This window comes from Nicotiana tabacum, chromosome 5 (genome assembly GCF_000715075.1).
Source record: "Nicotiana tabacum cultivar K326 chromosome 5, ASM71507v2, whole genome shotgun sequence".
Taxonomy (NCBI): Eukaryota; Viridiplantae; Streptophyta; class Magnoliopsida; order Solanales; family Solanaceae; genus Nicotiana; species Nicotiana tabacum.
In genome coordinates this window covers 24177505-24204687 of record NC_134084.1, presented here as the reverse complement: position 1 = coordinate 24204687, position 27183 = coordinate 24177505, and the positions used below count along the sequence as shown (strand labels likewise).

The 27183-nt window shown below is 40.6% G+C and overlaps 1 protein-coding gene across 1 annotated transcript; it reads right to left on the bottom strand.

Moving 5' to 3' along the window:
• Positions 1 to 1255: 1255 nt before the first annotated feature.
• Positions 1256 to 22472, bottom strand: LOC107788899 (putative F-box/LRR-repeat protein 9). Its single transcript, XM_075252783.1, has 3 exons — positions 22126 to 22472; positions 9047 to 9491; positions 1256 to 1684 (listed from the first exon to the last, which is right to left on the bottom strand). Exons 1-3 carry the CDS (start codon positions 22470 to 22472, stop codon positions 1256 to 1258), a joined length of 1221 nt encoding a protein of 406 aa, XP_075108884.1.
• Positions 22473 to 27183: the final 4711 nt, after the last annotated feature.

Sequence of the window (27183 nt, the reverse complement as noted above, 5' to 3'; positions counted from 1 at the left end):
CCCACTAAATAAAGAAATAACGTCAATCATGTCACTCCAGGTAACTTTGATATTTAGTGTTAGCAAATGCAAAGGGCGAATAAAAAGTTTTGGAGCTTTAAGTGTAAACTGCAAATAAAGCTTGGACTTTAATGAATAAAGAAGCAAAAGATAAAAGAATATGTGTAATGCTAGAATAATAAATATAAACACAAACAAAAAACTACATGGACAAGAGAACTAGAATAATTACAATAAGTAAAACGTTTATTTTTATTGTTTCGTGATGTCATCATTAAGATAGAGCTCATGGTTACTTGGACAAGCTTTTGCTTCTTGATGCCTGCATTAGTGTGTCGCCTATGTTGCGCCTAGTTTCATTAGAACAGTAGGCACTATTTAGGCTTTGAGGCGTAGTGTTGTAAAACCCATCTCTTTGTCACCTAAAGCTATTAAGTGATACGAAGCAAGAGGTTATTGCTTCATTGGTGAAGTCATGCACTTGAGAGAAATGTGCACTTCAAAAGATGAGACACACATTGATCTCAATGAGAATCGACTTTGAGGAGTTGGACTAATGTCTGCATATTCTATTCTTTTTACATATGAAAAAGGGTCATATTTGCCTCTTTACGTTAAAAAATTATTCATATCTACCGTCTACATGAGTATTCAAATGTATACAGCCCTATAGTTACACTTTTGAACAAAAATGCCCATACCCGTTAAGAGATCTGGACCCAACACTAAAATAGACACGTGGAGGGCCAATAAACATTTTAAAACACCCCGGTTCATTTGTCCAAACCTTACCCGACCCATCCATAAATCCGCTTTTAAACCATTTCCATTGTTCATTTTAGAGGAGGTGCCATACACATTTGTGTTCAGTTTCTCCTAGATATAATAGGCATGTAAATAACTTGTATATGATTTGACCTATGCCGCAGTATAAGTCTTTGAAGCCTCTGCAAAGTACCAAAGTCGGATAGAATGCGTTTTTCAACTAATTGAATATTTTTCTGGTAACGAGAAATCCCTTTTAAACTTCGTGGATAATGGACTTGTTCCTCTACCCTACTTCACTTTAATACTACTAGGGTTTTGTCCTATATACATACTATGCTCTTACCATTAGACCAAAACCCGAGGGTAAATTCTCAATTAGCCTAATATTAACTTGTTATTACATCATCTTTGGGCTTGAGCAAGACTGAACATACATTGGATGGATATGCTATAGTTTTGGCATTAGAACTCAAGATAATTTATTTTGTTAAATCAACTGATTTAGACTAGATCTGTTGTACCTCTCAGCAATGTAGTTGAGCAAGTCTCTGCTACCAAAATTCTCAATATTAATTTTGAGCAACTGGCCCGGGCTACGATGTACCGCAATCCTACACATATTCTCCAACATTCGAGGCGTTTTGGCATCAACATCATCATTCCTCAAGTCGACAACACGCCACACAGTAGGGTCATGGCTCGCCTTCCACCAGGAAGTACAAACTCGCTGTGCATTCTCCAGTATCTCTATCGTTCTCAAACGCTGCAGAATGTTTGCCGTGATATCCAGCGGAAGCTCCACCCACGGCGGCGGCGGCGAAAGCGGCAGCGACGGCGATGATGGTAAGGAAGAAGAAGGTGGAGGTAAGGAGGAAGATGATGATGCTTTTAGCATTTTCTGTTTGACTCCTCTCGGCTGTTTATGAATACCCGTTTGGGTTAGCAGAGCAGTTGATAAGCATCAGGTAGTACGGAAAAACACTTTTTAACAACTAGGAATAGGAAGAGTTTTATTTTAAAAAGAAGTATTTTAGGGATAAAATAGTAAATATTTTGGTCAAACTTAAAATGCTTATAAGTTTAAATTTGATAAGTTGGAGAAACCAACTTATGACTTTTGACTTATTTTTGGCTTATAAACACTTAACTTATAAGCACTTTTAATTTTATCAAACGCGTAAATAAGCCAAAAAGTGCTTATAAGCCAATTTGACCAGGTTATAAGCTTAGCCAAACACGCCTCAGCATTTTGGATTATGGAGGTCGAGCATTAAGGTTGTAGGTTAGGGGAGAGTGTGAATATTTCTACAGCACGATAGAGGGAGACTATCTAGTTAGGAGTTAGACTAGGAATGTCATTGGTCGTCTATTGATGCAGGGCTTTACCTTCTAGTTGTACTATACCAGCCATTTATTTCGTATTTCGTATTTCGTATTTCGTATTTCGTATTTCGTATCCTGTATTTCATATTTCATATCTCTTATATATTGTTGTTATTTTTATTACGCATTTATATGGTACTAATATATCATCTCTTATTGCTTTTTTTGAGCCGAGGGTCTCCTGGAAACAACCTCTCTACCCTTCGGGGTAGGGGTAAGGTCTGCGTACATTTTACCCTCCCCAAACCTCACTTGTGGGATTATATTGGGTTGTTGTTATTGTTGTTGTTGTTGTTAGGGCTTTTGCGGAGAGCATCACTGAGGAAGAAGGATACGCTCTGCCTTTAAAGTAACGGAAATTGGGGGAACTTTTGAATTTTGAACTCTCTTTTTTAGACTGTTTCCCATATAAAAAGCCTACTAGTACTGCCATGAATAGGGCAGTCAAGGCCCAAGCAGTGGTGACTTGGTGAGCCAGGATGTTTTTCAAGGGAATTCGAAATAATAAAAAGTAAAGACACTTATATACATAAAACATAATTTTGATCTTGTATATACAACATTTAATATTTATGGAGAAATTAAAAAGTAATCAGATTTACAAGGGGTCATTCAAAAATAATCGCAATTTCAAAAGTAATCAAAATTTAGCCACTTTTCATGTAAAGATAAATCTGAACGAAAATATTGTTCAAAATCTGGAAAATACTCCAACATAATATGCTGGAGTTCCACTATAATATACTGGAGTTCCAGCATAAGTATACTGGAACTCCAACATAATATACTGGAGTTCCAGTATAACATACCGGTCCAGTATAGTATGTTGGAAATTCATACACATGTGCTTCAATCTCCAGTATATTATGCTGGAACTATCCGCGTGTTGGAGTTCCAGCATAATATGTTGGAAGTTCATACACAGGTGCACCGATCTTCAGTATATTATGCTGGACTGATCCCTATTGCAGCAAAATAGTGGTTATTTTTTAATGACTTTGCAAATGCTGGTTATTTTTGAATGACCAATCCGAAAACTGGTTAGTCCGTGCTATTTTAACCTATTTATGTCACCCTAGCTTTGCCCGGGGGCCCAAGGGAAGTTCAATTGAATATTGAGTTATTGTTCAATCAGATATCGAATGCAAAAAACTAAAAAATTACCTCTAATATTCTTTAGCTTTTAGCCTTTAATAATGTTCACACTCTTTTTCAAGGGATTTTTTCATAATTGCTTATAGAATCAAAAAATATTCCATAATATACAACCACAATAAGATTTTTATATTTTACAACTCTTACGTATAATCCTAAAATATGGTAGAATCTCTATAAAAAAGGAATGTAAAACTGTAACGTATCCCATTTCTCATCCTATCCCATAATTAATGCCTACAAATTCTCCATTTTGCTAAATCTACATTTTCAATATAAACCCATTAGATTATCTCTATCACAATCTCCATCTTGGTCTTTAAAAATTCTCCATCGCCTTTTTATTTATATTATCCTTCAACACATTCTCAACAAATAATTCATTATTTATCATTTTCTCCTTCTCCTGTTGGTAAAATATTATTCAAATATAACTATCCAAAAAAGGTGTATTATATATTATATACCAATTTAATAAAAGTTATATTATAGAATATACTGTATACCATATTTATCAGTAGTATTCCTCCTTGGTAGGGGTGTCAATGGTTCGGTTCGGCCGGTTATTTTATAAAATTAGTATCATACCAATTTTTCGGTTATTCTATTATATATAATTAAAATTAGATTTTTCGAAACCGTCTCAATCATATCGGTTTCTCTTCGGTATCGGTACAATTCAATTAATTTTTGGTATTTTTTTAAATATTATATAAAATTCACCAGTAGAAGTAGAATGCAACAACATATGTTCTTTTATAGGACGTAACAAAACTCTCTAGATATTTTTATTGTTTAAAGGGTGATGAATTAAAAAAAAATGAAAGATGGCTAGAGTATAGATCCATCAACTATTCTACAACAGCGTAAAAGAAACCAAAGCAAAGGCAAAGAAAATATAAATCACACGAGTAAAAATATATTAACAAAGTTAGGACTCAAGAATAAAGTTTATAGAAGATTAAATATTTTAAAAGTTAAATCTAAATTATATGAAAGGAAACATATTCAATACATTGTAGTTTGCTATTCATAATCGCTAGAATATTTTGTGTTCTGCTAAGATACTTGATATAAGTTAGTTTAAGTAGAAGTAGCGTAATAGGTTTTAGGAATTAATATTTTGAGTTTAATTATTTGTTGGCTTGTAACAGTTTTCATAATTCCAAGGCCCAAAGAAAAGTTTAATGCATTATTTTTTTTAGACTTATTATATAAATATATTTTTCACATGTAAAATTTATTCGGTACAGTTCAGTATTTTTTCGATTTATTTTTATAAAATAAAAAATATACCCTAATTATCGGTGCGGTTATATATTTATATAAAAATCTACGATTTTTTTAAAAGAAACCTAAAAAAGGTTCGGTCGGTTTAGTTGGTTGTCGAATATCCATTCCCCAGTCCTTGGTCCTTTTTGCATAACACTCTCGGCCGCCCAAGAGGACTGACTATCTTTCTCTTTATACGCAATATCTTGAAAAGCAAAGAAAAATATCTATCTTGGCAACGTCATTGACTGATATATTCATTGCATGGAATCCCACACTCAATTGTCAGCGATTGGGGACCAGTCTTCATTAGCAATTTATGGCATGAGCTCTTTCGTTTACAAGGGACACAATTTAACATGAGTACTGCTTTACACTCTTTTCCCGGGTGGGGCTTCTTATACCTAAACGCAGCAGGCCCTGCGAGTAGTCGAACAAATGAGAGGTTGTCGACGAAGGGGTCAAAGGTTGCGCTTGCGATAATCCGAAGGTTGCGCAAGACCGTTATATACCATTTTCACATTAGTTTATACTATATTAATTATTAGCACGCATCAGATACATATTAATAATAGCATAAGAGGCTTGGGATATTGGGATATATTTGAATCCTTTTAATGGAGAAATTGGGTAAGAATTAATACGGATAGATACATGTTAGGTGAGAGAGAATCCCAATATATATATATATATATATATATATATATATATATATGGATATTTGAAGGTGAGAGAATATCAGAAGAGAGATATAACAGATATTAAAAGTTGTAGAATTTAAAATAAGTTGTACCTTATGTAACTTTCTAAAAGTAATTGTAATATATTTAAATAAGTTGTATTTTGTGTAAATTCCTCCTTTTTCAATAGGTGCGAAATATTAATTTATTGTTCCTTTTGTTGGATGATTGTTGCATGTCCCAATGTCTTTCAAGTGCAAGAGCAGACAGATGAAAATTTACAATCAAGACGCATTGAGATATCAATGGACACCCCCCTCCCTCCCTCCCCCAAGCCAATGCTGAGGAGAAAAAATCTGTTGAATGTGTATCTATCAATTCAGATTTTAATAGTACTCTCTCCATTGTCTTATTAGTACTGAGATTTGTTTATGGTAGTAATGCTTTATACAAAATATAAAATGTAGAGGGTAAAAAATCAGTTCATATTAAATGCTCAAATGATAGAGTAACACGTGGAATTGGGGGAGGGCAGACGAAAAATGAAGCAAGTAAAAACCAAGATCGAGGGCAACGGCTTCAGTTGGCACCAGGTAAGTCCCGAAGGGAACATTTCCAATTGGAGCAAACGAATGTTTGTCACCAGATGACATTCAATGAAGAATATTCCTCAGTATTAAATACGCAGCCGTTACAGAGAATTTTGGTATTCATGACCTGCCGTTACATATTCATCAATGACCCTCATTATTGTCATTTAAGAGAGGTTTAATACTGGGACCTTGTTCCCTAGGTATAGCTATAAATAGTGGCTTCAACAACCATTGTAATACACGAAAATTCTGGCGAACTTATGCTACACACTATTCCAAGCTAAATAATACCTTTTTTCTGTCTAACGTTATTCTTATTGTTGTCTTCGGTAGCCTTGCTCTCGGAACCAAGTTGTCTGTTATTTATCTCGATTTCAATGCTATGTCTTACATTTTATTTAATTTATTTATTATTTTGGGATCAAATCAATTTGTTTGTCTATAAACATGCTATAAATTCAACTATACAATTTTACGCTTTACGGATAAACATAAAAGGGTAAAGATTAGATCAATTATTGCACTTGTTAATTTCCAAAGATCAATAATATTGAAAAGCACAAGGTAAACTACTTTTTTCTTTGGTATGTGAACTCACAAAATCAGCCCATTGATGTAAAAGAGGAAAAAACTATTCGATTTTATCTTGGTTAAATAAAACAATAAGTATTTTGAGATAAATATTTTTACTAAGGACGACAAGTGTTTTGGGACGGAGGAAGTAATAGAGTGATAAGTAAGTTAACGCTAAAGTTATTTAGTAAAGATGCAAAGTAAGTAAACTGCGATTTTTGAGGTGTTTAAAATTCTTACATAATGAAAATAATATTGTATAGCGGTTCTCAAAATAATAATATATTGTATGTTATATACAAAAGTTATAGTACTAATTTTATTCACTTTTTCGACTACCAAATATAAATAGTTTCTGGCGCGGCTAAAAGTAATAATACCCATTTGTGCAAGAGGACTTCTAAAAGTAGCCCTTTTTCTATAAATTACTTGCCTAAAGAATATGCCATTTTACAGCTAGAATCACTTATATTTAAGTACTATGACTACTATATATTTCTAGCCCTAGTTATTTATTGTCGTTCAATATTAATTTTGTTAGCTTCGGCATTATACCTAATTATCTCGATTCTAACATCATCCTCCACAGCTATTATAAAGGGCTGAAGTTTATATTTACCAAGTCCCAAGTACATTTTTCAGACACATACGAATAGACAGTAAACTTTAAAAATTTCAAGGGCAATCCGAGTTTATAAACAATTCCAATAGAAGTCTTCCCAATCAATCAACCAAACACATAAACAGCCAGGTTCATAATCCAATGCCAACAAAAGCTCGCAAGGCCGCAACAACAGAAATCAGGCGAATGTGTCAGAAGCTGAACCACTAAATTGGCGTTTACTTGAAAATATCCAAAAGTTAATATAAAGATTTTTCAAACAACAACGACAAATAACAACAACAACAACAACGACCACGACCCAGTATAATCCCACAAATGGGGTCTGGGGAGGGTAATATGTACGCAGACCTTACCTCTACCCCGAAGGGTAGAGAGACTGTTTCCAGGAGACCCTCGGCTCAAAAAGAGCAACAGGAGACGATATATTAGTACCATAAAAATACATAATAAAATAACAGCTTTATAAGAGATATGAAATACAGAATACGAAATATTAAATAGATGGCTGGTATAGTAAAAACTAGCAGGTAAAGCCCTGCATCAATAGACGACCAATGACATTTTTAGTCTAACTCCTAACTAGCTTGTCTCACTCTATTGTGCTGTAGAAATATTCACAACTTTTCCCTAACCTACAACCTTAATGCTCGACCTCCATAATTCCCTGTCAAGAGTCATGTCCTCAGTAATCCTAAGTCGCGCCATGTCCTGTCTGATCACCTCTCCCCAATACTTCTTAGGTCGCCCTCTACCTCTCCGCGTGCCCACTACAGCCAGTCGCTCGCACCTCCTCACCGGTGCATCAGTGCTCCTCCTCTGAATGTGCCCGAACCATCTGAGTCTTACTTCCCGCATCTTGTCCTCTATGGGGGCCACACCTACCTTCTCTCGAATATCTTCATTCCTAATCTTATCCATCCTTGTATGCCCGCACATCCACCTCAACATTCTCATCTCTGCTACTTTCATCTTCTGGATGTGTGAGTTCTTTACCGGCCAACATTCAGTTCCATATAACATGGCAGGCCTAACCACTGTTCTATAAAACTTACCTTTTAGTAACGGTGACACTTTCTTGTCACACAAGACTCCCGACGCTAACCTCCACTTCATCCACCCCACCCCTATACGGTGTGTGATATCCTCTTCAATATCCCCGATCCCCTGAATAACCGATCCAAGGTACTTGAAACTACCCCTCTTGGGAATGACTTGAGAGTCAAGCCTCACTTCAACTCCCGCTTCCGTCGGCTCAACCCCAAATTTGCACTCGAGGTATTCCGTCTTCGTCCTGCTCAACTTGAAACCTTTAGACTCAAGAGCATGTCTCCAAATCTCTAGTCTCTCGTTGACGCCGCCTCGTGTCTCGTCAATTAGAATAATGTCATCAGCAAATAACATGCAACATGGCACCCCCCCTTGAATATGATGAGTCAGTGCATCCATCACCGGGGCAAATAGGAATGGGCTGAGCGCAGACCCTTGGTGCAACCCCGTAATAACTGGAAAGTGTTTAGAGTCGCCTCCTACTGTCCTAACCCGAGTCTTAGCTCCAGCATACATGTCTTTAATCACTCTAATATAGTCAACCGGGACCCCTTTATCCTCTAAGCATCTCCATAAGACCTCCCTAGGAACCCTATCGTACGCTTTCTCCAGATCAATAAACACCATGTGGAGATCCTTCTTCCTATCCCTGTACTGTTCCACCATCCTCCTAATAAGGTGGATAGCTTCTGTGGTAGATCGTCCCGGCATGAACCCGAACTGGTTGTCTGAAATAGACACCGTCCTTCGCACTCTCATTTCTACCAGTCTCTCCCAAACTTTCATGGTATGACTTAGTAATTTGATGCCCCTATAGTTGTTACAGCTCTGGACATCACCCTTGTTCTTATACAACGGAACCATTGTACTCCACCTCCACTCTTCAGGCATCCTATTAGACTTGAATATAACACTAAACAATCGAGTAAGTCATTCCAAGCCTGCTCTACCCATACACCTCCACAGTTCAACCAGTTCTTCACATGTTTAATCTGTCGCGAAAATCTACCACTAATTAAGGCTATGAGCAGGGTAAGATCATAGCAGAGCCGCAGGTCAAGAGATACAAGATTCGGACAGCCATCAAGAATAGCTTGAAGGCCTTCTTTAGTCATACTGTTCCCAATGAGCCGAAGATGGTGCAACGTAGGAAGGTTTTTAGCAATAGCTAGAGCCTCATCATCTTTTCCATCTTCTTTACAGTAAATGCTATTCAATTCAAACGACTTCAACCGTGGGCAAGAGCGTCCAAGAGCTTCAATTCCCTCTATGGTGATATCAGTGTGCGTCAGACTCAACTCTTCTAACATTGGGAGCTTTTGAACTACTTCAATCAAGCCTTCACATACCCTATCATTGCAAAATGCAATACTCAGTCTTTTCAGTTTTCCTGATCTGGTGAAGAAAAGCAAAAAATGAATTAATTGTAGTCTCAAGCACAATTACCAAACACAATGTGGTACAGAAGATTAGTGCAAGTATTCCTGATATAGGATAAAACCAGTTGCTAGCTTACAAAAGGGAAATGAGAAGACAAAACGCGATCTCTGTATAGTTACAGCAACAAATCAGTTTGGCTTTTGGTGTGTTATTAATGTATTTTCTGCTGGGTGAGTGAAGGGAGGAAACACTCTCTTTGATATGAGGTAGAGGTTCGTTACTAGCTGCATGTCTCATAAAGCTAGGTAATATTTATAACTCGTAAATAGTGGCAGAGTCAAGAATTTAAACAATGAGATTCAAAAAATAAGAGAATTTCACACTTAAAAGCAATTTTGGACCCCATTAGCCTTTTCTTTATGTCAAGGGATGCAACTATTTAAATGTAACAGAAAAAAATTCATTTCTACCATATTTGCACAGTATAATTTTTTAACAAAAAAATTCAATTAAATCCCTTTACTATGATTTTCCCTTACTGTTTGACTCAAAAGTTATCGAAACTTTTTTTAACAAATTAATCAAAGAAGTTGAAGAGGTAAATCTTAGCTAAGTATAATAATCTCTAGAATGAAATATAGAAAAAGTGAATAATGATAAGAATTCCTTATCTCGTTTAGACCAAAAAAAAAAGACATTTTTACAACAATCTTCTCAATCCTCTATGTAAGCAAGTTTGCAGTAAGTATTATGGATTAGCCGAAAAAGTGCCCTTACAAGGTTGTTTCATGCTCTATATATAAGGAACCCAACCTTGCTGAGCTCTAAAAGACAAGTTATAGGGAATATTCGTATATGTATCGAATGATAAGCCTAGTTGTATATGTATGCTGCTAGATAAAAGTGGTATCGAATGATAATTGTATATGTATGCTGCTAGATAAAAGTGGTCTCAATGAATTAGGTTGCCTCTCAGATTTAGTTTGCTTTGCCGTATATGTTGTAATGCAGTCCAAGCATGAAATTTGTACACTGTAGATTAAGTTCTTCCCTTTCCAATAAATTGCCATATATAACTCCTAAAACCATGTTTCAAGATAAAGAACACAAATTCAGGGCCTCAACCTCATGAAGGTCGAGCCCAGGTCGAAGACAGACCAGGCAGGCCCGCGTCGAACGAGCAGTGGCCCAGGTCTGGCCAACCACGCGTGGGCTGGATTTGGGCCCATGATTATTTGTTTGGCCGACTGTGCACGCAGCTTCGGTCCCGATTTTTTTTAAGCATTTCCGAATTCCATTACAAACAACTTGCAAGCATGTAATTAATTAGGATTATCTACTGTTTTCAATTGATAGAGACAAACACGACAAGAAACGTAGTTGCTATAGGATATCCTTTTAAAATAAGAACGAGATGAGCCTCGATGAAAATAAACAAAACACGTATATGCGGGGCCCTTGTTAAATGTATATTATTGAAGCATTTAGTTTCCAGGACGGGTTGTTTAGCAAATCTCACAACCCTCCTAAAATAACAACACGTTAGTCTCTTTAGGACACGCTTTAATAAACCTTACCTTCTTAAACTCGGGTGCACATTGATGTGACCCAAATCCAAATCTCAACGGAGTCAAAGTGTGTCGACGACCATGGGTACATTGATTGTAACGCGGTTCGAGATACATTTTCACAACGTTGCAATTCTTGATAAAAACAGTAAATGATAAAAGCGATTAAAAGTTAAATTTTGCATATAAGTTCACACTTGTATAAAATCAGATAATCAAGCCGAATATAACAGTTGAGCGACCGTGCTAGAACCACGGAACTCGGGAATGCCTAACACCTTCTCCCGGGTTAACAGAATTCCTTATCCGGATTTCTGGTACGCAGACTGTAATATAGAGTCATTATTTTCCTCGATTCGGGATTAAAATCGATGACTTGGGACACCCTAAATCTCCCAAGTGGCGACTCTAAAATAATTAAACCAATCCCGCTTCGATTGTCCTTTGATTGGAAAAACTCCCCTGCGCCCCGCGGGCGCGGAAAAAGGAGGTGTGAAAATTTTGACCAAGTATGTGGAGTTGGCGGAATGCGATGTTTCCATCCACCACTTTTTGCACCTGTTCTCGCCCAGCTTCCACAGGGGTACTATGGTGCATCTAAGGCACCGTGGCACAAAAGGGTTGGTGGTTGGGACTGACGATCGAGCAAGTCACAAGTTTTGGCATAAGTATTTCTTTGTCAAAACTGAACACATCGTTTCTAATTCCGCCAGGTTCCCGGAGCGGTGGAACGAAACTCGTAAGTGTTGCTACTCATTTTACTCTTTCTTTTTCTATATTCGTTATAAGGTTTGTTCGCTTCTTGTTTGCAGCTATGGGATGTCCACCCCGCCCTATTGTTGGCATAAGGGATTGAGTAGCCCGTCTGTTGCCCCATGTGGAGGAAACCCGAGATTGGCCTACCTTAAAAAGTGTTATGGCCCTAGAGTTCCATCTGGTACCACTTTGTTGGTTATATATTGTCGTCTATTGATACGACTCTTCGTGACGACGACAAGTCGAGGAGCTTCCAAGCAGAGGGCGCCAGTCCCTACATTCCGACAGGTCGTTGCTGCCGCAGGGATGTAGTTTACTTTGAATGAGTCTGTTCGAGAGGGTCATCCTCAACCAATTCAAGTAGAGGGTCCCTCTCGGGTTATGGTTGTGAGGGAGGAGGCTTCTTCAATATCGACCCCGCACCTTTTGGATGAATTCTCTAACGGGGATGAGTCGTTGTCGAGAAAGAAAAGAATGGAGCTTGGGAAGGATGTGGCCATGGACGCTGATAGAAGCAGGGTGTCACAGACGGCACCTGTACCCACGTTTATGGCCGACGCCATTTTAGCGGGGAGATCTCCCAAACGGAAGGAGTTTATCCAGGGGTCGGCTCTGTGCGCTCCACTGAGGGCGGCGAATCGTCCAACGTTGGGGGCCATCGTGTCGAGGGTGAAGGCTCAGGTTCAGATGTCGACCCGGAGGATGTTCGCGAATTCGTAGGTCGCTATACTCATGTAGATGCCAAGGCGGAAGGATCTGACCGTCACATAGTCATCCCGGGGGACTTCAACTTGTTGTTGAACTGTGATCAGATGGCGTCTATTCTAGCCCCTCTATGCACTTCCCCGAAAAACGAGGTGCTTAGGGCGATGAGTGACATGGATTTATCCTAGAACGTCATCGGTATGGCCTTACGGGTAGGTGCCTTTCTTTTCCTTTTCGTTGTTGGGCTTGCGTTGTGACTGTCGACCTGTATTTTTGCTTTTAACTTCTCTCATTTTTTGTGCCATACCCTTATCATAGAGACCGAGCGTGAGCGTCGGGAAAGGAAAAGGACAGAATTCTACGGGAAGATGTCTTCCAAGTATCAATAGTAACGCGCTAAGCATTGTGCAATGGCTGATATTTACAATCAGAACCCTGATTTTCAGCTATTCCGCGAAGGACTCAAATAGAGGGAGGACCAACTAGCGCGCAAGGTCTTAGAGCTGAGGGAGTGAGATGAGGAGCTCATGAAGGCTATCGGCCGCAATAGTGAACTTGAGGCCTCCCTTAAGGTGAAGGAGGATGAGCTAGAGTTAAGTAGGGGGTGATGGCCGAGAATGCCAACTTACAAGCAAAGGTGGCCAGTTTGACCGCAGAATTGAACATGAAGGCGGTAGAGATTGAGGGGCTTAAGGGCAAACTGAACGTCGGTGCTGATAAGCTGGCGGCAGCTATTTCTGGCACGACGGCTTTGGAGAATACCCTTCGTGTTTGTAGGTCAGAGCTGACCGAGGAAAAGGAGGCGTCTAAGCTTAAGGTTGCGGGGCTTGAAGGGTGTGTTAAGGAGTTGGAGACGGAGATATATGTGTTGAATGGACAAGTAGCCTCATTGAGGGAAGTGGATGCAATTCGATGCTCTCAACCTTCTACGTCTCGCGCCTCGGCCGACCCGGTCGTGCCTCGTTTCTTATATGAGTTGTGGGTCCATGCTGAGGCCTGGATTGATGTGTACAAGGCTTTTCATGCCGAGGGTAGGGCGACTGAAGCAAAGTTTGGGGTCATGCATACCAAAACTCGTGCAGCTCGGGAGACGTGCGGGTACGACCCTCTTACTCCTGACGGGGATGATATCAACTCTGATGATGCGAATCGTCTTGCTTCTAACTCTTGGTACGAAGACGCATACCCCACCGGGGATGACGTGTGAACTTTTGTTTGTACATACTTTTTGTTTGTGACTTTTGTAAGGGGCGTTCTTGAACCTGTTGTAAAGATTGGTGTAACATTTTGATGTAATGTAAAATTTGTTTTGTCGGTGTGGTGATGATCTTTGCAATATATATGGCATCCGGGGTACCCGTCGAACTGTTAAGCCGATTTAGAAATTGGGTGAGGTTGATTCCTTTTTCTTTTGGCGATGGCTTTAGCCTCTGGGATGCTATTTTCGAACGATCGGCAAAGTGGTATCCCGTCGTAGTTCAAACGAGGTCGAACTGATATTTTTGTCGATGGCCTTGGCCATTGGGATGTTGCTTCGAACTATCGTCGAAGTAGGATCCCATCATAGTTTGAACGAGGTCGAACTGATATTTTCGTCGATGGCCTTGGCCATTGGGATGCTGCTTCGAACTGTCATCGAAGTAGGATCCCGTCGTAGTTCGAATGAGGTCGAACTGATATTTTCATCGATGGCCTTGGCCATTGGGATGTTGCTTCGAACTGTCATCGAAGTAGGATCCCATCGTAGTTCAAGCGAGGTCGAACTGATATTTTCGTCGATGGCCTTGGCCATTGGGATGTTGCTTCGAACTGTCGCGAAGTAGGATCCCGTCGTAGTTCGAACGAGGTCGAACTGATATTTTCGTTGATTGCCTTGGACATTAGGATGTTACTTCGAACGATCGTCAAAGTAGGATCCCATCGTAGTTCGAACGAGGTCGAACTGATATTTTCGTCGATGGCCTTGGTCATTGGGATATTGCTTCGAACTATCGTTGAAGTAGGATCCTGGCGTAGTTCGAACGAGGTCGAACTAATATTTTCGTCGATGGCCTTAACCATTGGGATGTTGCCTCCAACTATCATCGAAGTAGAATCCCATCGTAGTTCGAACGAGGTCGAACTGATATTTTCGTCGATGGCCTTGGCCATTGGGATCTTGCTTCGAACTGTCGTCGAAGTAGGATCCCATCGTAGTTTGAACGAGGTCAAACTGATATTTTCATCGATGGTCTTGGCCATTGGGATGTTGCTTCGAACTATCGTCGAAGTAGGATCCCATCGTAGTTCGAACAAGGTCGAATTGATATTTTCGTCGATGGCCTTGGCCATTAGGATGTTGCTTCGAACTATCGTCGAAGTAGGATCCCATCATAGTTCGAACGAGGTCAAACTGATATTTTCGTCGATGGGCTTAGCCATTGGGATGTTGCTTCGAACTGTCATCGAAGTAGGATCCCGTAATAGTTCGAACGAGGTCGAACTGATATTTTCGTCGATGGCCTTGGCCATTGGGATGTTGCTTCAAACTGTCATCGAAGTAGGATCCCATCGTAGTTCAAACGAGGTCGAACTAATATTTTTGTTGATGGCCTTGGCCATTGGGATATTGCTTTGAACTATCGTCGAAATAGGATCCCGCCGTAGTTCGAACGAGGTCGAACTGATATTTTCGGCGATGGCCTTGGCCATTGGTATGTTTCCTCGAAATGTCGTCGAAGTAGGATCCCATCGTAGTTCAAACGAGGTCGAACTGATATTTTCGTCGATGGCCTTTGCCATTGGGATGTTCATATTTGAGGTTTGATCATATTCCCGTAGGAAAATACATGTCGGCTTTATTCATACAATGGCAATTTAATTATATTCTTGTAAGAATCATATATCGGCTCTGTACATACAATGTAGATTTGATTATCTATATCGAGTCCCTTCATTACTCGGTCCGGAGAATACGTCGACGACCAGGGTAATGAGCAATACTTTGATTCTCGAGACGTCCTCCTTGTCGCCTCATTAAAAACCTCACTGAGAAAACCTGATTGTGACAAAATTCAGATGAGGGAAAAAGAGTACGACTAAGGTGGCGCCTCCTTTCAGAAGTGGAAGTATTTGAGATGGGCGACATTCTAGTTGTTTGAAGTAGTTTTCTTTCCATTGTCTCTAACTGGAATGCTCATTTGTTTGCTGCCGTCGTGATTTTGTATGGTATGTCCCAGTTTGTTCCTAGTTTTCTTTTATTAGGGTCTTTCGCTGCTTGTGTTTTAGGTTTGAGGATGTAATCTCCGACCTAGAGCGGTCGCACTTTGGCTTTTTTGTTGTAATACATTTCTACTTGTTGTTTTTGGGCTACCATTCTTATGTGGGCCATGTCTCCTCGTTCTTCAACTTCATCCAGATCTTGTAGCCTACTTTTGTCGTTGTTTGGTCCGCTCTCGTTGGAGTATCTCAAGCTAGGCTCTCCGACCTCGACTGGTATAATTGCGTCAGTCTCGTAGACTAGTGAATATGGTGTCTCGCCTGTACTGTTTTTTGGTGTAGTGTGGTATGCCCATAATACTTCTAGTAGTAGTTCAGGCCATAGCCCTTTGGCGTCCTCGAGCTTTTTTTTCAATATATTCAGTATTACTTTGTTGGAGGATTCGGCTTGACCATTGCCGGCGGGATGGTATGGTATGGAGAGTATTCGTTTGACGTGCCATTTTATGAAAAACTCGATCGTTTTCTTTCCGATGAACTAAGGTCCGTTGTCGCAGCTGATTTCTTTGGGGATGCTGAAACGGCATATTATATTTTTCCATATGAACGCGATGACCTCTTGATCATGTATTTGAGCGTATGCACCTGCTTCCACCCATTTAGAAAAGTAATCAGTTAAAACCAAAAGGAAACATACTTTACCTCGTCCTACTGGGAGGGTCCGACAATATCCATCCCCCACTTTATGAATGGTCATGGCGAAGTGACGGAATGAAGGAGTTCTCCTGCTTGGTGTATCATAAGGGCTTACTTTTGACACTGTTCATACTTCCTGACATAGTCCGCGGCTTCTTTTTTCATGGTGGGCCAGTAGTATTCGGCGCGGATGAGGCATCGGACGAGGGCACGATTTCCCATGTGGGCACCGCAGTGCCCCTCATGTAATTCTTCTAGTACTCGCCTTGTTTGATTTAGACTAAGACATTTGGCCAGGGGGTCGCCGAACGTTCTCTTGTAAAGATCACAGTTTACGAGGCTATATCTGGATGCCTGTATTCGAAGCTTTTTGGCTTCTTTTTTATCTTGTGGGAGAATTCCATAATGCAAATATGCCAGGAGACGATTGCGCTAATCCCAAGTTAGGTTTACAGAACGTACCTCGACTTGGTCTATTGCGGAATGGAGAAGGGTGACCATGTTTTCCTTGTTGATATTTTTGGTGGTTGTTGCTAGCTTGGCGAGTCTGTCTGCTTCGATATTTTGCACCTTGGGTATTTGGTTGAGGCGGCATTCATTGAACTCTGGCAGTAGTTTGTGAATTTCTGACTGGTATTTTTGTAGTCTTAGTTCTTTGATTTGGAAAGTCCCGGTGACTTGGTTCACTATGAGTTGAGAGTCGCAATGGAGGTCGAGTTGTCACGCGCCATATTTGAGGGCTAATTTCAATCCTATAATCACAGCTTCATCCTCGGCCTCATTGTTAGTCATCTCGGGGCATCGTATGGACTGGCGAATTACTTCGCCCGTAGGAACCTCGAGGACGAGTCCCAGTCCCGATCCCGAGGCATTAGATGTGTCGTCAGTGTAGAGGACCTAAAGTTCAGAATATGCGGAAGCGATGAGCGCCTCCTGCTATACTCCAGGCAATATTTTTGCGCTGAAATCAGTGAAGAAATCGGCGAGCACCTGCGACTTAATGGCAGTTCGTGGTTGGTATGTTATTTCGTGCTCGCTTAATTCTATGGCCCATTTGGCCAGTCTACCCGATAATTCGGGTTTGTGTAGGATGCCCTTCAGGGGGAAGGTTGTCACCACTTTTATGGGGTGACATTGAAAATATGGTCTAAGTTTTCGTGAAGCTACGACTAATGCCAAAGCTAGTTTTTCAAGGTGAGGGTATCTTGTTTCGGCATCAATTAAGGTTTTGCTGATATAGTAAATTAGAGATTGCGTACCTTTATTTTCGCGGATCAAGACTGAATTTACTGCGACTTCGGAGACTGCTAGGTATACTAGTAGGCATTCCCCCCGGTCTGCCTTGACGAGCAGTGGTGGCGAGGATAGATATGCTTTCAGCTTCATTAAAGCATCGACGCATTCTATATTCCACTGCAGTCTGTGGTCTTTCCTTAGCACATTGAAGAATTTATGGCATCTGTCCAATGATCGTGAAATGAACCTCGACAGGGCGGCTATTCATCCTGTATCCTTCGATGGCCCTGATCTGATTCGGGTTGACCTCGATACCCCTTTGTGACACTAGAAAACCAAGGAACTTTCCTAAAGTTACGCCGAAGGCGCATTTTTCGGGATTCAGCTTCATCCTTTATTTCCTCAATATCTCGAAGGCTTCCTTCAGATGGTCAATGTGATCCTTTTTTTTCGACTTTACTAGCATGTCATCGATGTAAACCTCCATAGTCTTACCGGGTTGTTCTTTGAACATCTTGGTGACTAATCTTTGATACGTCGCCCCTGCGTTCTTGAGTCCGAACGACATTACCTTGTAGCAATACATTCCTTGGTGAGTGTTGAAAGTGGTTTTTTCTTGGTTTTCTTCAGCCATCAGAATTTGGTTGTCTAGGAAGCTCAGTAGCTCGTGTCCCGCCGTTGCGTCGATGAGCTGGTCGATGTGCGGTAATGAAAACGAATCTTTTGGGCATGCTTTGTTTAAGTCGGTGAAGTCGACACACATCCGCCATTTCCCATTTTTCTTTTTAACCATGACCACATTAGCAACTCATTGGGGATATTTTGACTCTCGGATGGAGCCATTAGCGAGTAATTTATCAACCTCTTCGTTGACCGCTTCATTGATGGCGGCATTGAACTTTCTCCTCATTTGTCGTACTAGCGGGTAAAGAGGATCGACATTTAGTCTGTGTGTAGCGATATCCCTTGGGATTCCTGGCATATCTGAATGGGAAAAGGCAAACAAATCAGCATTATTAGTTAATAACTCACGATATTTACCTAGTTCTGAGAGGTTGTGTCTGATGTAAGCCTTTTTCGTGCTATCAGTGTTGTCCAGTTGGACGAGGTTGAGGTCTTCTACGGTTACCTTGCAAGCTTCTACGGCATCTGGGTCTTTGATGGCCTCTATTTGTATGTCGGGTTTGGTTCCCGATATGGCTGATTGCTATGCTTCCGCACTTGCCCCTTTTAGTTGTTTGGTGTGTGTGCAATCTTAGGCGATCCGGTAGCATTCTTGGGCGGTGCGTTGCTCGCCTTGAATGCTGAATATCCCCCATGGGGTGGGAAATTTGATTACTTGATAGAAACTTGATGGGACGGCTCGCATGGCGTGTATCCATCGGTGCCCTATGGTGGCGTTGTAGGCTGTTTCCTGGTTCATGACGTGGAACGTCTTCTCTAGGGTGACTTCTCTTGCCAGGACAGATAGCATTATCTCTCCAGAGGTTCATTCCACTGCATTATTAAAACGCGTCAGTGTTATGCAATGCGGTACTATTTTATCCTCGAGCCTCATCTGCGTGAGAACTCGTGGGTGATAATACACGCACCGCTTCTATCATCCACCATTATTCTTTTTACGTCGGTATTTGTGATGCGTAAAGTTATAACCAAAGCATCACAGTGAGGGAAAAACAAACCGTTAGTATCCGACTTATCGAAGATGATACAGTCTTCGAGATTGTCATATCGTTCGTGGGCGACTGTCCATTTGAGTTTGTGTGTGGTGGTGAACTTCACATGATTGATCATTGTATCGTCGCCGCCACCAATGATCATTTGTATGGTACGAGCTCGTGATGGTAGTTTTGGAGGTCCCTGAGGTTGATCGCGTCCACGAGCAAAGTTGGCTCGTCCTCGGTCGCTCAGCAGTTCTTTCAGGTATCCCTGGTTTAACATTCTTACCACTTCCTATCGCAGACCTATGCAGTCCTCGGTCTTGTGTCCCTTTTCCTAGTGGAATTCACACAGAACGTTCGGTCTTCTGGTGTTTGGATCCGACTTCATCTTTTGCGGCCACTACACCTTTGTGCCGAGATTTTCCAGTGCGTACACTATTTCTGAAGGGGAAACACAAAAGTTATGAGCAAATAACAGTGGAGGCATACTTCTTTCGCTTCGAAGTGGTGCGATGTGTCGGGGCGCGACATCTGTATGTTGTGAAGGGGGTGGGTTGGATGTTCGGACATAGGGCTAGTGCCTTTCTCAATTGAAACGTGGTAGTTGATCCCTTCGGTCGTCGTTGAGGAGATCTCTCCTTGTCTCAGTTTGGATCGAGGTTAGTCATTGGATCAGGCCGTTCAGGTCATCCTCGTCTGTCTTCACTTCGGCGCAATAGGCATTATGGATATCTTCCCACGTGGTGGGGGGTACTTCATGAGTCTACTTAGCAGCTTTTTGGTGGCTTTTGACCCGTTTCTGTTCAACCCATTTTGAAAGGCTGCTACCGCCATCCCTTTTGACACGTTCGGTAGGCTCATCCTTACCCTGTTGAATCGGGCTAGGAAATCCCGAAGTCCTTCGCCTGTCGTTTGCCTGATGGTGAAGATATCATTTACCATAGCCTCTGCCTTTTTCGCTCTCGCATGAGCGGTGACAAACTTATCTGCCATTTCTTTGAATGTTGATATCAATTGTGCTGGTAGTTGGGAATACCATGTCAATGCTCCTCCTATCAGAGTATCATCGAACTTTTTCAGTAGTACTGACGACACCTGTTCTTTTGATAGACCGTTACCTTTTACTGCAGTAACGTAATGGATCAAGTGATCCTCCGGGTCCGTGGTGCGATCATATATTTTTAGATATGGTGGCATTTTGAAGGTTTTTGGAATAGAGTGGGGAGCTACCTCTTCGCTGTATGGTTGTTCGACGAATCGTCTCACGTCACGTTTTGGTAGCAATTCGGAGTACCCGGTATTTTATCAACCTTTTCCTGATGCTCTTTCATCTGGTCGTGGAGTGGTTTGTTCTCATTTTCCATCTCTTCCATTTTCTTTAAGATGGATGCAAGTGCATCGTTGCCTATATCAGCGACAGTACGGGTGTTACCTATTCGTGTAGTTTCTGGCTCATCGGCGACAGCTGCAGTTTCTGCGGGTAATGTGTCTTCAATATCCCTCTGAACGGGTTTGTCGAGTATGTTGCTCAAGGTGTTTGTCAACCATTCTTCTAATAGCCTTTTCACAGCCGGTGGTGTTTCTCCTGCTGCGGATGTTGAGGTTCCCCTCTCGCGCGAGACAGTTAAACTTTCATGTGGGGGGAGTGAGATCTCTCCCTCATGTGGAGCACTTGGTGCTACATTTTCGTTGTCTTCTCTACTGGATTCATTGAGGGAATTCATGAGGTTGTTCGTGACACATACTATTGCCTTTAGCCTTGCTTCTCCCTTTCTTGCCATTGTTGGCCTTTGTCAGACTAAAATGAGGTGATTATTTCTTTCAAGAATCTAGACGAAACTAAGGTCTCAGCTATAGAAATCCCCACAGACGGCGACAAATTGTTTGACTCGAAAGATATCGAAACCTTTTTGAACAAATCAATCAAAGAAGTTGAAGGTGTAAATCTTAGCTAAGTATAATAGTCTCTAGAATGAAAGATAGAAAAGTGAATAATGATAAGAATTCCTTATCTCGTTTAGACAAAAAAAAGACCTTTTTACAACAATCTTCTCAATCCTCTATGTAAGCAAGTTTGCAATAAGCATTATGGATTAGCCGAAAAAGTGCCCTTACAAAGTTGTTTCATGCTCTATGTATAAGGAACCCAACCTTGCTGAGCTCTAAAAGACAAGTTATAGGGAATATTCGTGAGAATATTCCCGATGTCCCCTAATAGGCCTATACTACTGCAAGGGTCGTACCATCTCTTGTTCGCCATAAGGTCGCCCTCTACAAGATGTCGAGCTGTGTGAATCTCGTCGTTTGTCGTGCTCATCAACGGTTGTGTTTGTTCAAATTTGGACTCATACACCTACTTGTAAACAACTCTGTGATAATGTGTAGATTCTTGCCTCTGACGAAGCAAATAAGGAATTCAAACAACTAAAGACATATGTAGATACATGCTATAATAAGCTTCTTTTTTATAACATAAACACTAGAGAACTCTCGCACAAAAAGGACGGGTAAAAAAGCTATAACACATATGCCAAATAAAAGGTGAGCAGAAGGTTATCATTTTATCGTAAGTCCAGTCAAATGTCATGTAGTATAAAGCATTACGTAATATAGTTACGTAACACCCAAGCCACCCCAATCAGATCAACGAAGAATACACTAAAACACAATGACAGTGGAAATCTGAACTAAGAATTGGGGCAAATGTAGACTATTTCTATGACTTATAGGTTTGGTTCTAGTAGCTTTGGCTCACGCTTTAAATAATAAATTTCGAACCCATAAAATTAAAATCGTGAATTCGCCTTAAACGGCTAGAGATTAAATTACCTCTCCACTACATAAGCAAGCAACTCGTTGGTGACGAAGTACTCCATGCTGAAGTCAACTAGTTCACCTTGGCTGCGATCAACCACGTGGCGGCACAATTCTTGGCTGCCGATGCAGTCTAAGTCACGGCAGTTCGACATATCAATGACACGCCACATGGAAGGATCCATGCACACTCGCCTCCACATACTGCACACCTTCTGTGCAATCAGCAGTATCTCTTTTAACCCCAGCCTGTGTAATATGTTACCCCATATATCTTCTGGTAATTCCAACCATGGCGGCCTTTTCACCATTGACGCCTTCTTCTTTTTACCTTTTCCTTTTCCTTTCCCCTTTCTATTCATTGTTTACTTGGGTTCAAGTTGTTTGATGGGGAAACGAGAAAGTGAAGAAGAAGGACATGAGCGAAGGTATTAGCGCTGTCTTTAAAGTGACGGGAAATTTGAATTTTGAGCTCTCTTATTGTTTGCTTGCATAGTTCCCCATAAAAAGCAAGTAACCCTACTGGTAAAAGCTTTAATTGCTACAGAAATGAAGTGAATGGGGACAGTTGCTCTAGATAATTGGACCGTTTGGCACGATTTATCTTTTCCACGACATTATCCTAAACCTAAATGCCAATTTTTTGGATTTAAAATACGTTTCTACTGTCTAAAAAAAAATTTCTATATATAACGAGATATTATACCGTGCTATACTTTAACGGTGTTTCTGCCGTTAAAGTATAGCGCATTATAACACCGCGTCATATATAGCATAGTATAATACAACGTTACATGTAGCGCGGTATTACAACGCGCTATACCTATTTGTGGGCCCATCAATTAGTCTCCTGCATTTAACCGACATAACTGTAATTCAAATATCTATAGCGCGGTATTATACCGCGCTATACCTGTTTGTGGGCCCACCAATAAGTCTTCTACAGTTAACTGACATAACAATAATTCAAACGGGTATAGCACGGTATAATACCGCTCTATACATCAAAAAATTCAGCCCCTTCGGGCTACGCATTGCCTTATTTAAAGGCGTTAGGATTTTATGAAAATCCATTCAAAAATATTCTAACTTTCGTTCAAACTTTTGTTCTTTTTATCAAACATTTTTTATAATGTCTGAAGAGCCAAAAATAAGGGTTTTATTATATTGGGGGTGAGATTGTAATGGAGAATAACTCTGTCTGGTATAGTTCATCTCCACAATGTCATGATAAATTGTCGCTTACAATGGACCACGATAAATTGGTATCGTTATTACGTAAAAATATGATTGTGAGGAAACGTTCGGTGAACCTTAAAGTAACCGGTAGATTTCCGTATTATTGGAAATGTACGTCAAAGCTGAAGACACTGGTAATAATGAGATTGCGCAAAGCAGAGATAACCCTCAGTCATCGGGTGATTATTCTGGAGCAATTTTAGCACAACATGTTCGGCTCAAAGAGTTTGACCGGATCTTAACGTATCTCCGCGGGCGAATGAGGAGCGAGGAAATAATTTCTCTCATACATTACATAATCCACAAGACGACTCGTAAACTTCAATTTTCCTTTCGGTTACGATGTTTTGTTGAATTGAATTTGTATTAACACTCATATTTTCCACAGGGGTACCATCCGGATATGAGTTTTACAAGTTATGACCCCATGCCCAATTGGAATATGCGTAGTTCTATCGTGTTGGATCACGGTGGTCCATTTGGGAGTCATCACCAATAGGAAAACGTCCATCATGGAATGTCAATGCAGTACGACTTGTAAGTGAAGTGATATAGCTATATGTAAAATATTTATCAATTTGAGTAGTTTGTCATTTTGTTCTTTTTGTGCAGTGAAAACAAGCAACTTGATGGTCCTGACCTCACTCAGTTACCCATAGACGATGTATTTACTTGTGATCTGGTAGATGCACAGAGTCAGAAAGATAATAGTGATTATGACAATAATGCCGATGAGTCTGGTGATGACACACCCTTCCCTGACGAGGGTGATAATGAGGAGGAAGTGAATGTCGAACCTGAGCTGACGAGGGAGCATGCTCTTCCACCTCCCGTTAGACCAAGAGTGTACGAGTCCCACGTGCCGTTTCATGAGTGGAATATTCCCTATCTTGATAACTTGCCAAGTATGCTGGATATGGATGCCCTCACAAGGGATGTTGACGAATTTCGGTCAGCAATATGGGATGAGTCTAGACCAACGGTGCTGGCAAAGAGCATGTATTTTCCCGATAAAGCTCGCTTAACTAGGGCTGTAAAAATGTTCAGTGTTAGAGAGTGCCGTGGGATGACGGTAAGGGAGTCAACTCCGAAATTATACAAGGTTGTATATCGTAGACAGTTTATGGGTTGTAACTGAATGTTGCATGCGATCAAGAAGGAAACAGGGTTGTGAAAAATGGATAAATATATTGGCACCCACAAATGTGAAAAGGACACATTCAATTAGAATTACTTCAACTTGGATGTAGACTTGATTTCTTTTTTCTTGATTCCTTTCTTGGAAGTGTCCATTAGGTACAAGATTGTCACGATCCGAATTTCCCACCCTCGGGAGTCGTGATGGCGCCTACTCGTGAAAGCTAGGCAAGCCAAGTATTATAGATTTACTATTCTTTTATTTACCCCTTTTTAATAGTTTAAAATAACATGTGAACAACAGTGAAATATTAACAATAATTTAGACATGTGGAAGATAAAATCGGATAACTTAGCCAAAATCAAGTACGACCATATCAAGTACATCTCTACCCGGAACCGGTGTCACAATATCACGGACCATCTACGAATACTACAAACAAGTGTCTGAAAAGAAAGATACAATCTGTCTCTAAAGTAAATAAAAACAGAACATAAAGATATAAGAGAACGTCGGGGCCTGTGGACGCCTACAGGACTACTTCGGGATCTCCAACTAGACTGAAGGCAGCCACCCAAAGCTATTGTCCAAAAGCTGCCGCTCCGGGATCTGCACATAGTGAAGAGTGTAGTATCAGCACAACCGACCCCATGTGATGGTAAGTGCCTGGCCTAATCCCGGCGAAGTAGTGACGAGGTTAGGACCAAACTACCAAATAAACCTGTGCAGTTATATAATATACAACGGAAAATAAACAGAAATAAATAAGTAAAGATGGGGGGGGGCATGCTGCAGGGGAATATCATTTACTAACAGTAATTTAAGAGAAAGACATAAGGAACAATTTACAATTCACAGCAAAAGAATAAGGAACTCGTAACCAATCAATAAGCACTTTTATTATCTATTATTGCGGCGCGAAACCCGATCCAAATCATAAAAACACTGTTGCGACGTGCAACCTGATCCATATCATTTATCATTATTGCGGCGTGCAACCCGATCCAAACATAATATTGTTGCAACGCGCAACCTGATCGAAACATATTATTGGTGCGGCGTGCAACTCGATCCACATATACAGTTCAACACCAATCACAAAGAAAGTCCCGACACGGGATAAAAAAAAACAATACTATCCCTGCAAGGGAATCGACGGTATAGGTAAATACGTCCCGGCAAGGGAAAATCAGCTATAACCAAACTTTTTCCAACATCTAACTTCATCAACTAGCACCAATACTCAATCATAAGTAATTTCCACGAGAATAATCATAATCTTTGCTCAACACAGAGAATCAACAACTTAGGCATTCGTAGTATTTGTTAAGAACACAACAATTTCAATTTAAGACTCATGGTCATGCTTGACACCAACGTATAGATACCCGTCACCATGCCTATACGTCTTACTCAACAAGTAACATGTAGCAATTAGGACACAACTCTTAATCCCTCAAGCTAAGGTTAGACCAAACACTTACCTCGAACTTCCACGGCCAACTCAAGCCTCAAACACCACTTTCCCTTTAGAATTCACCTCCGAACAACTCGTCTCTAGTCCAAATTGACTTAACAACATCAGTAAATGCTAAAGAATTCATACCTAATGCTTAATTATAGATTTTCTATTATTCTTCCCAAAAAGTCAAAAATCGACCCCGGGCCCGCTTGGTCAAATAACGAGGTTCGGACCAAAACACGATCACCCATTCACCCAAGAGCTCGAATATGTAATTAGTTTCGAAATACGACCCCAAAACGAGGTCTAAATTCCAATTATACAAAAAGCCTTAACTCTACCCAAATCTCTAATTTTCTACCCTTAAGAATATGATTTAGGCTTAGAAATCTAATGGGTGTTAATGGAAATTGAAGAAAATGAGTCTAAGATTACATACCTATGAATTTGTGGTGAAGTTCTCTTTCCAAAATCGCCCAATTTGGAGTTTAGAAGAAGAAGTTATGAGTTTTGGGTTAAATCTCGTATGTGTTCTGTTACTGTTTAAAAGACTGGCAAAATTGGTCTATGCAATCGCGAACAAGGGTATGCGATCGCATAGGGTAAGGGGGATTGGGCACTGCGATCGCAGAGCAGGGAGTGCGATCGCATAGAGGAAAATAGGTCTCCCTTCCCATGCTTGGTTTAACCCATTGCGATAGCGGGAGAAGCAATGCAATTGCATAGAACAACTGGTGACCCCCCCCCCTCTCCAAATTAATTCTACGTGATCGCGAAAGCAACTATGCGATCGCATAGCACAAAATAGGGCCCATTGAAAGTACACTACGCGATCGCGAACCTTCCTATGCGATCGCATAGCATAAAGACCTGGACACCAGCAAACACCAGAAACACCAAAATTTCTAAGTCCAAAAACACTCCGACGCCTATCCGAAACTCACCCGAGCCCTCGAGGCTCCAAATCAAACATGTTCACAACCTCAAAAACACCCTACGGACTTACTCGTCGATCAAATCTCCAAAATAACATCAACAACTATGAATTTAGTATCAAAATCATGAAATCACTTAAGAACTTCAAATTTTCCAATTTTCTCAAATACGGTCCGATTCACGTTATTTCAAGTTCGTTTCTTACCAAATTTCACATACTCAACTTAAATCATATATAAGACCTGTACCGCACCCCGAAACCAGAATATGGATCTGATACCATCAAATTTAAACACAT